The sequence below is a fragment of the Asparagus officinalis genome, chromosome 7, assembly GCF_001876935.1.
Source record: "Asparagus officinalis chromosome 7, Aspof.V1, whole genome shotgun sequence".
Lineage (NCBI taxonomy): Eukaryota > Viridiplantae > Streptophyta > Magnoliopsida > Asparagales > Asparagaceae > Asparagus > Asparagus officinalis.
Genome location: NC_033800.1, coordinates 141065577 through 141078379, shown reverse-complemented (window position 1 = coordinate 141078379; position 12803 = coordinate 141065577). Strand labels below are relative to the sequence as shown.

Genomic DNA, 12803 nt, shown 5'->3' with positions numbered 1-12803 from the left:
CCTCTTTGATTTGGTTCGCTCATATATTGATCATTTATCATTAGGCAATATATGATGCAAGAAGCGTAATTAAATAAATGCATATGAATTTTTCTCATAATTCCGGTCCTCTTATTCCAAACCAAAAACTCCTAAAGCGAAAAGATTAAAGTTTTACCCGGGTAGTTAGCCAGGTAAGAATAGTAATAGAGATTGATCAAAGATCAATTAAGTACCTCGTTCCTTGCAGAGCACGTTACGTAACCCCTAAACATTGCCTTAGACACCAACTAATCCAAGAAAACTTGAATCGGTTCACTCAATGAGTTTTTGTTCCTTAACAGTATATAGAAACTTTAAAATATTTCCTGCAAGCATTTAATTTGCCTAGCAATTATACTGTAAACATATGTTGGATAAGGCCGAGGAGGGGTTTACCTATTGATGTTCGAACCTCATGATTTTCATGTCTTGAGAGTAAAAACTCATCTACTGCAGACAACTGACACTTAAGTTGCTGAACAAATATGCATTCACTTTTACCACCTTTTGTACTAAGCTTATTAGATGCATAAGCACTCCAAAGTATGGAATTATTAATAATAGAAGGTACCATATTGATAGGTTAAAGAAATGAAAGCATTAAACCATGAAAAAATCCAGATATTTCAAAGCATCTATGCATCCAGAGTTTGTTCTCTTTATTCTTGTCAAAACCATGTATATGAAATTTTCAAGAATAAATATGTACACTGCTGCAAATTTATAACATGTTTCAAATGCGTGCATATTCACTAGCACAAGGGGATAAGGGTAGGTTTTAGATGATTCTAACAAATATAAACTAGGCTTTTAGAAACCAATAAAGGTTCTATTAGCAGAGTGCAAAAGATAAGAATGTATACATTAGAGGGGAAAACAAATTATTTGGGTGTTAGACAAGATCTCACGTCCCACCATCCCCACACAATGATGATGAATAATAAATAAATTTCATCAAGACGCATTATATGCTAATTAATTTACATAAAAGCTAAGCAAAAGTTTGGTCAACAAATAATTAAGCATGAAAGGAAGAAACCTTTACTTCCAACGGATGAAACGTACATTACACAAAATACTAAACAATAATATGATCAAATGCAGTTAATATATATTACACATACTAATATGCAATCTTTCGGATGAACAGTAAAAACTCGAATGAACAGTAACAGATTACTTTGAATGAACAGAGTTTTTTTTTAATTTTATTTTATAAATGATTTTCAGATTTAAGAAACAACATCTATAAACTTCTCAATCTTCTAGATTGTTAGAAATATATCAAATAATTAAGATTATAGCATGAAATAAATCCGAAATCAAAATAAATGAGAGATAAGAAAAATTAGGCCTGACGGGAGTAGTCGTGTATTCACTGCCCTAGAAGATTGAGAACTCGCCTATCGTCCTGACGCAGATGGTTCCCTCCCTCCTAGCGGTAAAAGTCCCCGGAAACAGCCGGCCTCTGCACTCGGGCGAGAGTGCAGAGCTTCAGCTCAGATGAAAGAAGTTGCCCATAAAATAAAATTAAGATGTATATGAAAATAATATGTAGGGGAGAAGAAAAACAAGAGAAACTTGTTGTATATTTTTTCTTATTATTTTGAGCTTAACATACGGATATATATATATATATATATATATATATATATATATATGGTTGGAAAAGACGTTACCAAACCCGTAATTAATTCTGTAACGTTTGTCATAATGTATAGCCATTATGCTCATTTTAAATTCTAATTAAAGCATATTTTAATTACAAAATTTATTAGTATTCATTAAGGCAAAATTGTCTTTTCTCCAACAAAATATCCAACAACCAACTCATAACTATCTCATAAAGGTTGACAACCAACTCATAACATTAACAACCAACTCATAAAATTAACAATCAACTCATAACCTAACAACGAACTCATAAGAAAATTAAAAGTGAAATGCTTACACATTTTTTGGAGAAATTTGAGTGTTCTGAGAAGTTGAGGATTCCCTAGCAGAGGTAGCATACAAGTTTATGTCTGTAAATCCATTACGATGACAATACTGGAACATCAACCTCAAGTCGTTGCCATCATCAATTGCAAAACTGAATTTTTTCCCCCTTTCGGATATGAATTTTAGTGAAAGAGATTGTAATAGTAGTTTAAGCATTTGAGACACTTGATATTTCAAGCTAATGATTTCTGTAGACTCATTGATAACTATGAAAACACTCTCACCCTCTTTGTTGTTTTTTGTGTTTGTAACCATGCAAAAAAAGGATCCATCCGTCATTTTAAAGAAAAATAGTTGAAAAATCAAAGAGATTTTATTGAGGAGAATTAAGTGGCCGGGAGAAAGTAGTTGTGGGTGAGCAAAGAGGATTTATTGAGAGGGAGAAGATGGATGAGATGGATTTACTGCAGGGGAGGAAATGAAATAATTAGAATTTAGAGGGAAACGAGGTTTCTTTTCCCTCCAAAATTACTTTTTAATCACCATTAATATCTACAGTACTAATGTTCCTTCTCCGATGACCGGCTTGATAGAGCGAATCGATTGCTTGAGCGTATTTTGATCTTGTCGTGTTTGAAAATACACGTGTCACATGAGAAGGGTTTTGGGAGCTAATGGAATGTAAGAAAATATTCTTTTAAGATCGTTAAAAAAGTAGAGGGGAAGGGAGGGCGGAATACTTGTAAGGGATTTGGGGGCTGGAAGCAATTTTTCACTTTGTCCAAATTCGGCCGGCCAGCAAACAAAGCGCGTCCGCTTTCCCCGCGTGTTTCGACTCCGGGCTTCTCAACGCTGTTTCACTTCGATACTCGTTTCCCCGCCGTCAGAGATCCTTCCTCAATTCATCTAAATTTCTTATTTGATCTCATATCTCAATTTCCCCCAATTGCCCCCCTTCCTCATCTTCAACCAGGATGCTCAAAACCCTAGAAAAATGCTGCAAATCTAGGGTTTTATGCGATCAGCATCGACTCGTACACGTGATCATCCCTCGTTTCTCTGAGCCTTGTATCCCCAATAAGAATGCCTGCTCTTTTTCATCTGATTCATACATTGGAGCTCCAAACCCTAACTCTGTCCCTAGTTTGGTCAAATTGGGCGACGACTCCAGTAAAAACCCTAATCCAATCCCCAGCTGCAACTTCGGCGAGGTCAATGAATTTGACAACAAAGGCGAATCGGAAACAGATACCGAGGCCGAGGACGGCGTTGATGAAGATGACTTCAAGGTGTTAGATTTATTCAGCAGAAGAACCGATCCCAAGCGAAAAAGCGAAGCCTTTGTTGAAGAAAGGGACGAATCGAAGCACCCTTTAGTTAAAGAAACCTGCAGATTGATTGGACTTAGTCACATTTGGACTCCGAAGCTCGAAAGCGAGCTCAAACGCTTACTCAGAAGCCTCAACCCCCAACAGCTCACTGCTGTTATCCGTTGTCAGTCCGATGAGAGAGTTGCAGTCAATTTCTTCTACTGGGCTGATCGCCAATGGAGGTATCGTCATCCTCCTGAAGTCTACTATACTATGCTTGAAGTCCTTAGTAGGACTAAACTTTGTCAGTCATCGAGGAGAATTCTAAGATTGATGATTCGAAGAAGAATTCCTCGGTCCCCTGAATTATTTGGGTTCTTGATGGTTTCTTATAGCCGAGCTGGTAAGCTTAGGAGTGCAATGAGAGTGCTGAATTTGATGCAGAAAGACGGGTGTGCCCCTGATTTATCTATATGTAACACTGCGATCCATGTGCTTGTGATGGCCAATCGATTGGAGAAGGCTTTGAAATTTTTGGATAGGATGCAGCGGGTTGAGATTGTACCTAACGTTATTACGTATAATTGTTTGATAAAAGGTTTTTGTGATGTTTATCGGGTTGAAGATGCATTGGAGATGATAAGAGAGATGTCGTTTAAAGGTTGTCCTCCCGATAAAGTTAGCTATTATACGGTGATTAGTTTTTTGTGTAAAGAGAAGAGAGTTGGAGAGGTGAGAGAGTTGTTGGAGAAGATGGAGAAAGATGCTAACTTGTTTCGTGATCAAGTAACATACAATACTTTGATTCATGTGCTTTCAAAGCACGGGCACGCTGATGAAGCTCTTGAGTTTCTGACAGAAGCAGAGAAGGAAGGGTTTAGGGTCGATAAGGTTGGATATAGTGCAGTTGTGCATTCTTATTGTCGAAATGGGAGGATGGACGAGGCAAAGGATATTGTCAATGAGATGTTTTCAAAGGGTTGTGATCCCGATGTTGTGACTTATGGTGCTGTTGTTAATGGATATTGTCGTATAGGAAAGATTGATCAAGCACGAAAATTGATGAATCACATGTATAAAAATGGGTGTAAGCCTAATTCAGTTACGTATACCGCACTTTTGAATGGATTGTGTAAATTTGGTAGCTCAGTGGAGGCTAGAGATATGTTGAATAAAAGCGAAGAGGAGTGGTGGACTCCGAATGCTATTACTTACAGTGTGGTTATGCATGGGCTTAGGAGAGAGGGGAAGCTAACAGAGGCCTGTGATTTGGCGATGCAAATGATAAGCAGCGGGTTTTATCCTACTCCAGTGGAGATTAATTTACTGATTCAGGGACTTTGTAGAGAGAAGAAGGCAGGAGAGGCGAAGAAGTTCATGGAGGATTGTCAGAGCAAAGGTTGTGTAATTAATGTGGTAAATTTTACTACCATAATTCATGGATTTTGCAAAGAGGGCGACTTGGAATCTGCTCTGTCTTTGCTTGATGATATGTATTTAAGTAATAGACATCCTGATGTTGTAACTTATACAGTTATGGTGGATGCTTTGGGAAGGAAAGGGAGGCTTGAGGAAGCAACTGCTCTTATAAAAAAGATGCTACAAAGAGGATTTCTTCCTTCTCCTGTTACGTATAGGACTGTTATCCATAGATATTGCGAGAAGGGTGCAGTCGATGAGCTACTTAAGTTGCTAGAGAAAATGCTGATCAAGCAGGAATTTAGGACTGCGTATAATCAGGTCATAGAGAAACTTTGTGCCTTTGGTAAACTTGATGAAGCCTACAAAGTTTTAGGAAAAGTTTTGAGAACAGCCTCCAGGATTGACGCTGAGACATGTTGCATATTGATGGAGAGTTATTTGAGAAAAGATATTCCTCTGCAGTCATATAAAGTGGCTTGCCGGATGTTTCAGAGGAATCTGCTTCCGGATATCAAACTGTGTCAAAAAGTGAGTGAGAAATTGGTGTTCGAAGGGCTCCAGGATGAGGCTGGAAGGCTTATGACCAAGTTTATTGAGCGGGGTCACCTTTTACCTCAACATCAATAGCAGTGCCTTTCAATTTGTGGAATTAGAGAATTAGCTAAGGGGCGCCATCATCAGGCCCAGATACCCAGAAACATGCATCTGCAATTGGGAGGAAGATAACAATTATTGGTACCAAACTAGACAATTTGGGGATCCATTTTGTCAAAGCTTGCAGTGAACAGCCTAAGTATGCAGTTCATTCTTTCTCATGCTTATTACTTTTTTGAAAAGGAGAGATATGTTTTCGTGTATTAATTTTTTGCATCAACACTTCACATACTTGTTAGCAAAGGGTTAAAAGGTATATGTAGCTTTTGTAGTTAACAGGTCACTAAATGAACTGCAGCTTAATAATCTTGTTTCATTGATCAAATGCTGCAAAAACTTTTGTTTAAATCCATCAAATTCAGTGTTGAAGTGTGGAATGATTAGCGACTTGGCATTCATTTTCCTGACGCTGGATTATTCTGATAGTTTATTCCTGAATAGGTTGCATACTTTGTTACAATGTTCAACTTGGATTCCCATTTCATATGGTAACTGAAGTTTTTCATTGCATTAGAGACACAGGCTGCTAAATTTCCTAGTAACTTACAGTATTTTTTTAGTTTGCTGTGTTTGGGCTGGTCAAGTTTTGCATATTTGTTCTCTGGTCAGGTTGCTGTTACGATCCATTTCTTTTGTCTATGTGATCTGCTTATGCTAAACAACCTTTATCTGTCAAAAAAAAATTTACCTTGCTGTAACATGCTTTCAATTGAATAAAATTCCTGCAAGGTTGATTCAAAGTAATTATACAAGTATTACAGTTGATATTTTGACATACTTGGTACCTGGTCAGTCTTCTTCTTTTGATGTGAAGTTTGCTATTGCATCCTACTTATGATAATATCTTCATTTAACATAACTGAAAGGAATACTTTGATAATCTGGTTTTTTTAATACCGTAAACAATTTGAGTTTTTCATGGTAGTGTAGTATGTCATGCTTAATCGAATTGCATTTGAGTGTCTAATTTCAAACAAAACTAAACCTCGACATGCTCATTTATACCTGTCATTCAGGTACAAGGAGTTCCAAAAATGGCAAGATACGCCTGCAGATTTGAGGTCTAAAGCAGAGCAGATAGGTTCTGCATTGGACGTGTCCAATTTTGCTAATTGGTAACATTTTTCACGAAGAAATTTGTTTCTGCTGATAAATCATATTATTGTGTATTCTAATCCTGGTAATCATTTCATGTTGTTTTCAGTTTCAGTTATTTCTGTCATTGACAATAGAATTAACTTTTTTGGTGAAATTTTAGAAAGACTTGTTTGGACCTAGTAAAATATCAGTTGATGAGATAAACTGAACCTAAGGTTTGGACAACTGTGGCATTGCCGGATTACAACATCAGATTATGAAAGGTATCTTTACTCAAATTTTTTATATTTACGGGTTTAAATTCGACTTTATGATTTTTTGAAACCTTTATCGTGTGCATATAGAGCAAGATCAGAGCCTTGAAGATCAGGAGCAAATGGTCCATAGCGTGCGACATATTGCCTCGACAATTAATGAAGTCTTGAACCTTCACGATAAACTGCTAGTATGTTGTAAACGATTAGATTACATCGACCAAAACATACATATTTTTGCAATTTTTGTTGGCACTGGTCCGGTTCATTTTATTTATTTATGCAGGATAGCTTGGACCAACATGTGGATGGACAACCTCGAGGCTTCATGTAGGTTCAGTCCCTTCTTATTTGCTAGTACAGTATCCAAATTTTCTATGGTAAAAAATTAAATGTATAACAACGCTCTATGGTTGCAAATCTATCCTTTGAATTTATTACATGCCATAGAGGCCTTTGTAAGAATGTACTTTAATCTGAAGCCTTCACTGAACTAATTGAGAATAAAAGTGAAATTCGGAGTTAAACCTTCAGGAATCTGAACTTTTATAAAGCTTGTTTCCAGGAAACTGTCCTGATATCTGATTGAATGGTCACAAAACCCCCAAATTCATAAAACCCTGCCCCTGAACTTTGTTTTTCCCACAAAATCCCCGGAACCCCCAAGAGTATCAAAGAACCCCCAAAACTTTTAACTTTCCCCCCACCGCCAAAACAAGCAAGGAGAAGAGGAGAAGATGACACCAGGTGAAAATAAGGAAAGAACACAATCGGATAGATTAAAAGGTCCTCCAAATGCAAGAGACCTTTTGGGGGTTTTCTTGGGAAAAATAAAAATTTGGCGGGTTATTGGAGACACTTTGGAGCTTTGGGGGTTTACTAAGAAAAAAAAAGTTGGGGAATTTACTTTTTTTTTTGGTCGGTGGGGTGGTTTGGGTTTTGCCTTTTTTTTGGTTGGTTCAGATTCAGTAAGAACATTTGCTGCGTATTCAGAAAACATAGTAGATATTATGAACTGTCTATTAAGTGTTAATGCAGCGTGTGAAAAAGATACTGGCTGTTCTAAATAAATGAACAAAAGCAGGTTTAATTTTCATGTGGACGTCTTCTCCCGTTAGTTGTTGTTATTTTGATTCTGGCTGCAGTTGCTTGGGCTCTCGTAAAATACCTGTAAGTTTTGCGAGCAATGGAAATTCTTTGGGAGATGTATCTCCATTGCGTATGAGAAATGACCATCAGAATTGACTCTTGATCTGGGTTCGGTTGAGGAGTTCATGCAAAAATCCCAAGCGTTCATATTTAAAACCTGAGTCATTGTTTAGAGCCTGGTTGTATATATATAATTGTTGGTCTCAACGTTTTTTGCATGCATTTGCCGTCTTTTCTCATATTCATAAGCAGTCACCAAAATAAATTCTGCTTGTTACCTTAGGAAGCTGATACCGTCAGATTATGATGGATGCTAAGTTGCAAACTATTCAGAGAATATTAATTTATGGAAAGCAGATATGATCTATCATTGGATTAGTGTAAAATAGGAAGATTTGAGTGAATGCGTTAAACCAAAACCCGTTTTTCTTGGATCATTAGTCGTCTAATGGACATATATCATTGTATGCTTTTCTGTAAACTACATCAAGAAGATTATTGGACAACTGTTTGAAATGATTCCAAATAAGTATCCCCGTAATATCTCCATTATTTATACTTGACCTGTGACTGCTACGTAACATGCCAGTTTCATAATTACATTGAACAAACTTACCTCTTCATAACTCCCTACCCAAAAGATAACAACGTTTATTTACAAACCGAAGCATATGCAAGCAGCACTGAAATCTCTTTATCTTTGCTGCCTCTGTACCATCTCGTCAAACTCCTCATCAGTGCTCTTCAGCATCACAGGCAACGGCATCTTAACCCCTCTCTCCCTCGTCTCTTGATATCTTGGCTTTATCCTCTTCTCCAAACTGAAAGCAAAGTACTGTGGGAACTCCTTCAACTCCTCCAAACTCCCTCCCATCTCCTTCACAAAATACTCGTGCTTCGGCTTAAAATTATTCTCCACGCTGAAAGTAAAAAGCCCGGGGCACCTCAGAACCATACCCACGGCCTCTTCTCTGGTCAGCCCCAGCCCCATCAAATACCCGAGCTTAGGAACCAAAGTCTTCTCCACGCTAGAAACCAGGAGCACGGTATCTTGATACGCCAATGCGTCCGTGTCCTTGAATCCCAGCCTCTTAAGGTAAATAAGCGCAGGCCGAAGCTGGTCTCTAACACTTGAGACGAGCAACCTTGGGCACTTGTTGATGACTTTCCGAAAGTTGTTGTCGGGTACTCTCATGTCTTTTGAGAGGAAAGTGAAGACCGGGATCAGATCGGAGCGGACGTTGGAGGTTAGGATTTTCGGGCACATGCCGAAGATTCTGGCGAAGTCCTTGTGGTGAATGCCTTTGGATTGAAGGTAGGAGATGACGGAGTGGATGGAGTCTGGAGTTGCGTCACGGAGGTCAGGGTTTAGCGAGAGAGCTCGAGAGGAGTCGATGCCCATGATTTCGAGGCTGATGATTTTCTCCTTGAGAGAAGTTGGGAGGTCAGGGAGAGTGAAGGAGAGCTCGGTAGAATGATGGAAGGCTTTACATAGATTTGATGGCTTTGGAGTGAGAGCGGCTAAGCTATTGGAGAATGAGGAGGGAATGAAGAGAGAATGGAGTTGTGGCATGATGAAGATGATGATGGGGTGTCACGTAGCAGGAATTGGGTAGTCAGTTTGATGCTTTTATCGGTTGTATTTTTTTTTATTTTTGGATAGGAAATGAGTGACGTGGGAGCATGATGATTACTCATTGGTGGGGGGAGAGATTTCACATATATTACCTGATAAGCTGTAATGCATCGGCATTGGAGGCAGGTAAAGGGCCGTCTCAACGCAGGAGCCCAAATAACATAAGCCGCTCGTTTCCCATGACGCAGCCCAGCCCCGCCCGCCGCCACCCGCCAAGCACGGCTCCCCGAAAAAAATGAGGGGGGAAAAAGAAAAAAGACTGCATGAGGATGAGGTAAAAGAACCAAGAATGAGTTGGCTTTGAATCCTTTGATCACGCAATTATGGAATTACAAGGAAACAGGCTTTCATAGCCTCCTGTGGTTTATGCATCTCATTTGCGAGTGGCGAAATGAATGCTAGTTACAAAGTGGTTTTCAATTCTTTGAACTTTTGATACGACAGGAACAGAGGAAATGCTGATCACATAATCATAATGCTGATCACATAATCAGATCATACTCTCTTTAAAAGTACAAGTTCAGTAAAATTTTTCCATGGTCAATATTACCCTTAATTTTTTTTAAATATTACATTGTTGTCCCTTAACTTTTTTTAAAATATTACATTGGTGTCCTAATAAATTCTAATTATCTTATCTTCTTTGAATTGGTAATTAAATAATTTAACATATACATAATGAGACTTATCATGTTGTTGGATAAAGAATATAGTTTGATATAATTCAAATCCTTTACTTATTTCAGTTCGTAGAAAATCTAAAAGACATGCTAGTCAGCACTTAAAAATTTCTAGATTTCGTAAAAAATATCCTCCAAGCTTTTTAAATTGCAAAAACACCCCTACAAATTTAAAATTTTATTAAAACATCTTGAGAATAGTAAATTTTACTTATTTTAATTTAGTGAGAAATCTGAAAACATATGTTAACTAGAAACTAAAAGTTTTCTTACTTTAGAGAAAATATCTTGTAAGTTTTGATAATTACAAAAACACTCCTAAAAATTCAAAATTTATAGAAAACACCTTGAAAATTTTAAACTTATAAACGCACTAAAAACCTACAAATAATACAAACAACTCCCAAAATTTCATAAAATTTAAAATAAACACTTTGAACTTTTTACAAATTGCAAAATAAAACCCGCAAAATTGTAAAATTTAAAAAAATCCTGATAATTTCCAACTTAACAGTACATTAAAAATATAAGAATTACAAATACCCCTACATAATTTATATAATTTATAGTAATCAATCCTTAAAGTTTAAAAAATTATAAACAAATCATTAAAATTCAAATTTTACAAAAAACACCCTGAGAATTTCAAACTCATTATTAAATTGAAAACATAGGAATTATAAATTATCTATAAATAATTTACAATCTATAAAAAAGAACTATAAGTTTAAAAATTTATAAAAACCCTTAAAATTCATAATTAAAAAAATACCATGAGAAGATCTAACTTATAGACACTAAAATGAATATACAAAACCAATAACAACCCCTAGAAAATTAAAATTTTGTAAAAAATATCATACTCCCTTTAAAAGTATATGTTTAGGAAAATATTTTCATGGTCAATATTACCTATAATTTTTTGAAAAAGAACATAACTAATTGAAAATCTATTAAATTTGAAACTTATAAAAAAAACACTCTAAAAGTTTAGAATATTGCAAATTACCCCTCCAAAGTTTGAAAATTTTCGATGATATTTGTAATTCCTTAATTTTAATGTAATGTTTAATAGTTTTGTGTAAGTATAAAATATAAAATTTTAGAGTTTGTTTTATAATTTTTAAAACTTTTAAGGGTGTTTCTTTTTTAGTTTTCTAAATTTTCATTGTATAGATACATCAATTAATGATGATATTGAAGAGTAAGTCGTTCTAAAGATGTATTAAGTCATAGTTAAATAGGCACATCACTATTCCTAGACAGTATAGTTTATATATGTAAAAAAATTATACAATCTATATAGTTGCTAAAAGGATTTTGACTTTAATGTATTATGTTTTTAAAAACTATATTTAATGCGAACCCACCATATAATTTTAATTGTGGTCATCATAATTTTAATATATTTCATTAATTGACTATATAAGTATATAGAATATAGATTACTTTACTTTCTCACATAAACTAATATTTGGTGCTTAATAATTTAAATTATTACTTTTAAATTTAATATAAAGAGAAGCTCTAATAATATTTGTTTATTTACTTATAGGATAATACAATCTCAATTCCTTTTTTCCTTGAGATTTATTCCATAATTACGTGCATCAAATTAGTAACTAAATTAATAATTATTTATGCTTATATTTATGCTTATATTAGGATGATTGTAGTTGGTCACTCGCTATGGAATTTTCATGAAGATATATACTTTACTTTCTATAACTATCTGCACTGTCCATGTATATCTTATAAATTAGTTGTTAATTTAATATATTAAATTACTTTTCCTTTATAAAAATTTCTTTTTTGACTTTTGGATTGTGTAATTACTATATCACCATCCTAGCGTAGAAAGAACCTCACTCTAAATGGCTTCAAGCCAATGTTTGAGTTGAACTAAAATATATACTATTGCCACTATGTGTATATATTTTTAATGAAAATCATGTCAACACTTTTTAAACAGAAGATGATATTCTAACCTTTGATATTATACAAACTAAATATAGCCAATTGAGTGATTAGCAAAAGAGAACTTACATCAGAAAAATATGAATAATAAGATAAAAATGATAGGTAATGATATTGCCAACAACAATACCAATAACAAACAAAAATGTAAAGTTAACATATTTTGTGGAGCCAAACTACTGACTATAAACATCGAGGTTTCCACATTTATACTTTATAATTTATTAAAAAGGGTCATATAATCTTATATATAAAATTAATTTAATACTGAATAAAAATATCGTTGTAATAATATCGTTATTAGGGGAAATTCTTCATGAACTAGTATGTTCTTTATGTTATATAAGCTATGCACTCCAAATTCTTGTGTCTTTGATAAAGTTAAAATTTTTGAAAACAAGCCTAGACAATTGAGTTATAATAGCATTTTTAATTCACATCGTTTGGACCAAGATTTAATAAGAAACTTGCATCAAAGTTTTTTTTTTTTGTATTTAGAGCACATGATGAATTATATCATAATCCCGCTGCTCTAATTCCGAAAGAAAATAATTCTTCATATTTTCAGTTTTATTTCTATGATACGAAGAATGAGCTATAAAATTGAATGATAATATTAGATAATGTAAATATGAGAGAAACCATAACTAAAAGTTAATGT

General features: G+C 35.0%; 2 protein-coding genes across 4 annotated transcripts; one reads left to right on the top strand and one right to left on the bottom strand.

The window, feature by feature from the left end:
• On the top strand, positions 2637–7227 carry LOC109849010 (pentatricopeptide repeat-containing protein At5g16640, mitochondrial). 3 transcript variants are annotated; one of them, XM_020418778.1, is made up of 5 exons: positions 2637–5487; positions 6365–6463; positions 6607–6709; positions 6791–6891; positions 6992–7227. In XM_020418778.1, the coding sequence occupies exon 1, from the start codon at positions 2937–2939 to the stop codon at positions 5319–5321; it is 2385 nt and encodes a 794-aa protein (XP_020274367.1). In that variant the 5' UTR covers positions 2637–2936; the 3' UTR covers positions 5322–5487; positions 6365–6463; positions 6607–6709; positions 6791–6891; positions 6992–7227. The 3 variants fall into 3 exon arrangements, with proteins under 3 accessions (XP_020274367.1, XP_020274365.1, XP_020274366.1); XM_020418776.1 differs by having other exon boundaries at positions 6987–7227; XM_020418777.1 differs by having other exon boundaries at positions 6553–6709; positions 6987–7227.
• LOC109850423 (transcription termination factor MTEF1, chloroplastic) lies at positions 8366–9473 on the bottom strand. The gene has a single exon (XM_020420441.1). The coding sequence runs from the start codon at positions 9420–9422 to the stop codon at positions 8544–8546; it is 879 nt and encodes a 292-aa protein (XP_020276030.1). The 5' UTR covers positions 9423–9473; the 3' UTR covers positions 8366–8543.

Bases quoted from the DNA above. Each gene is read 5' to 3' on its own strand.
- LOC109849010 (XM_020418778.1), top strand. From the start codon at position 2,937: ATGCTCAAAACCCTAGAAAAATGCTGCAAATCTAGGGTTTTATGCGAT.
- LOC109850423 (XM_020420441.1), bottom strand. From the start codon at position 9,422: ATGCCACAACTCCATTCTCTCTTCATTCCCTCCTCATTCTCCAATAGC.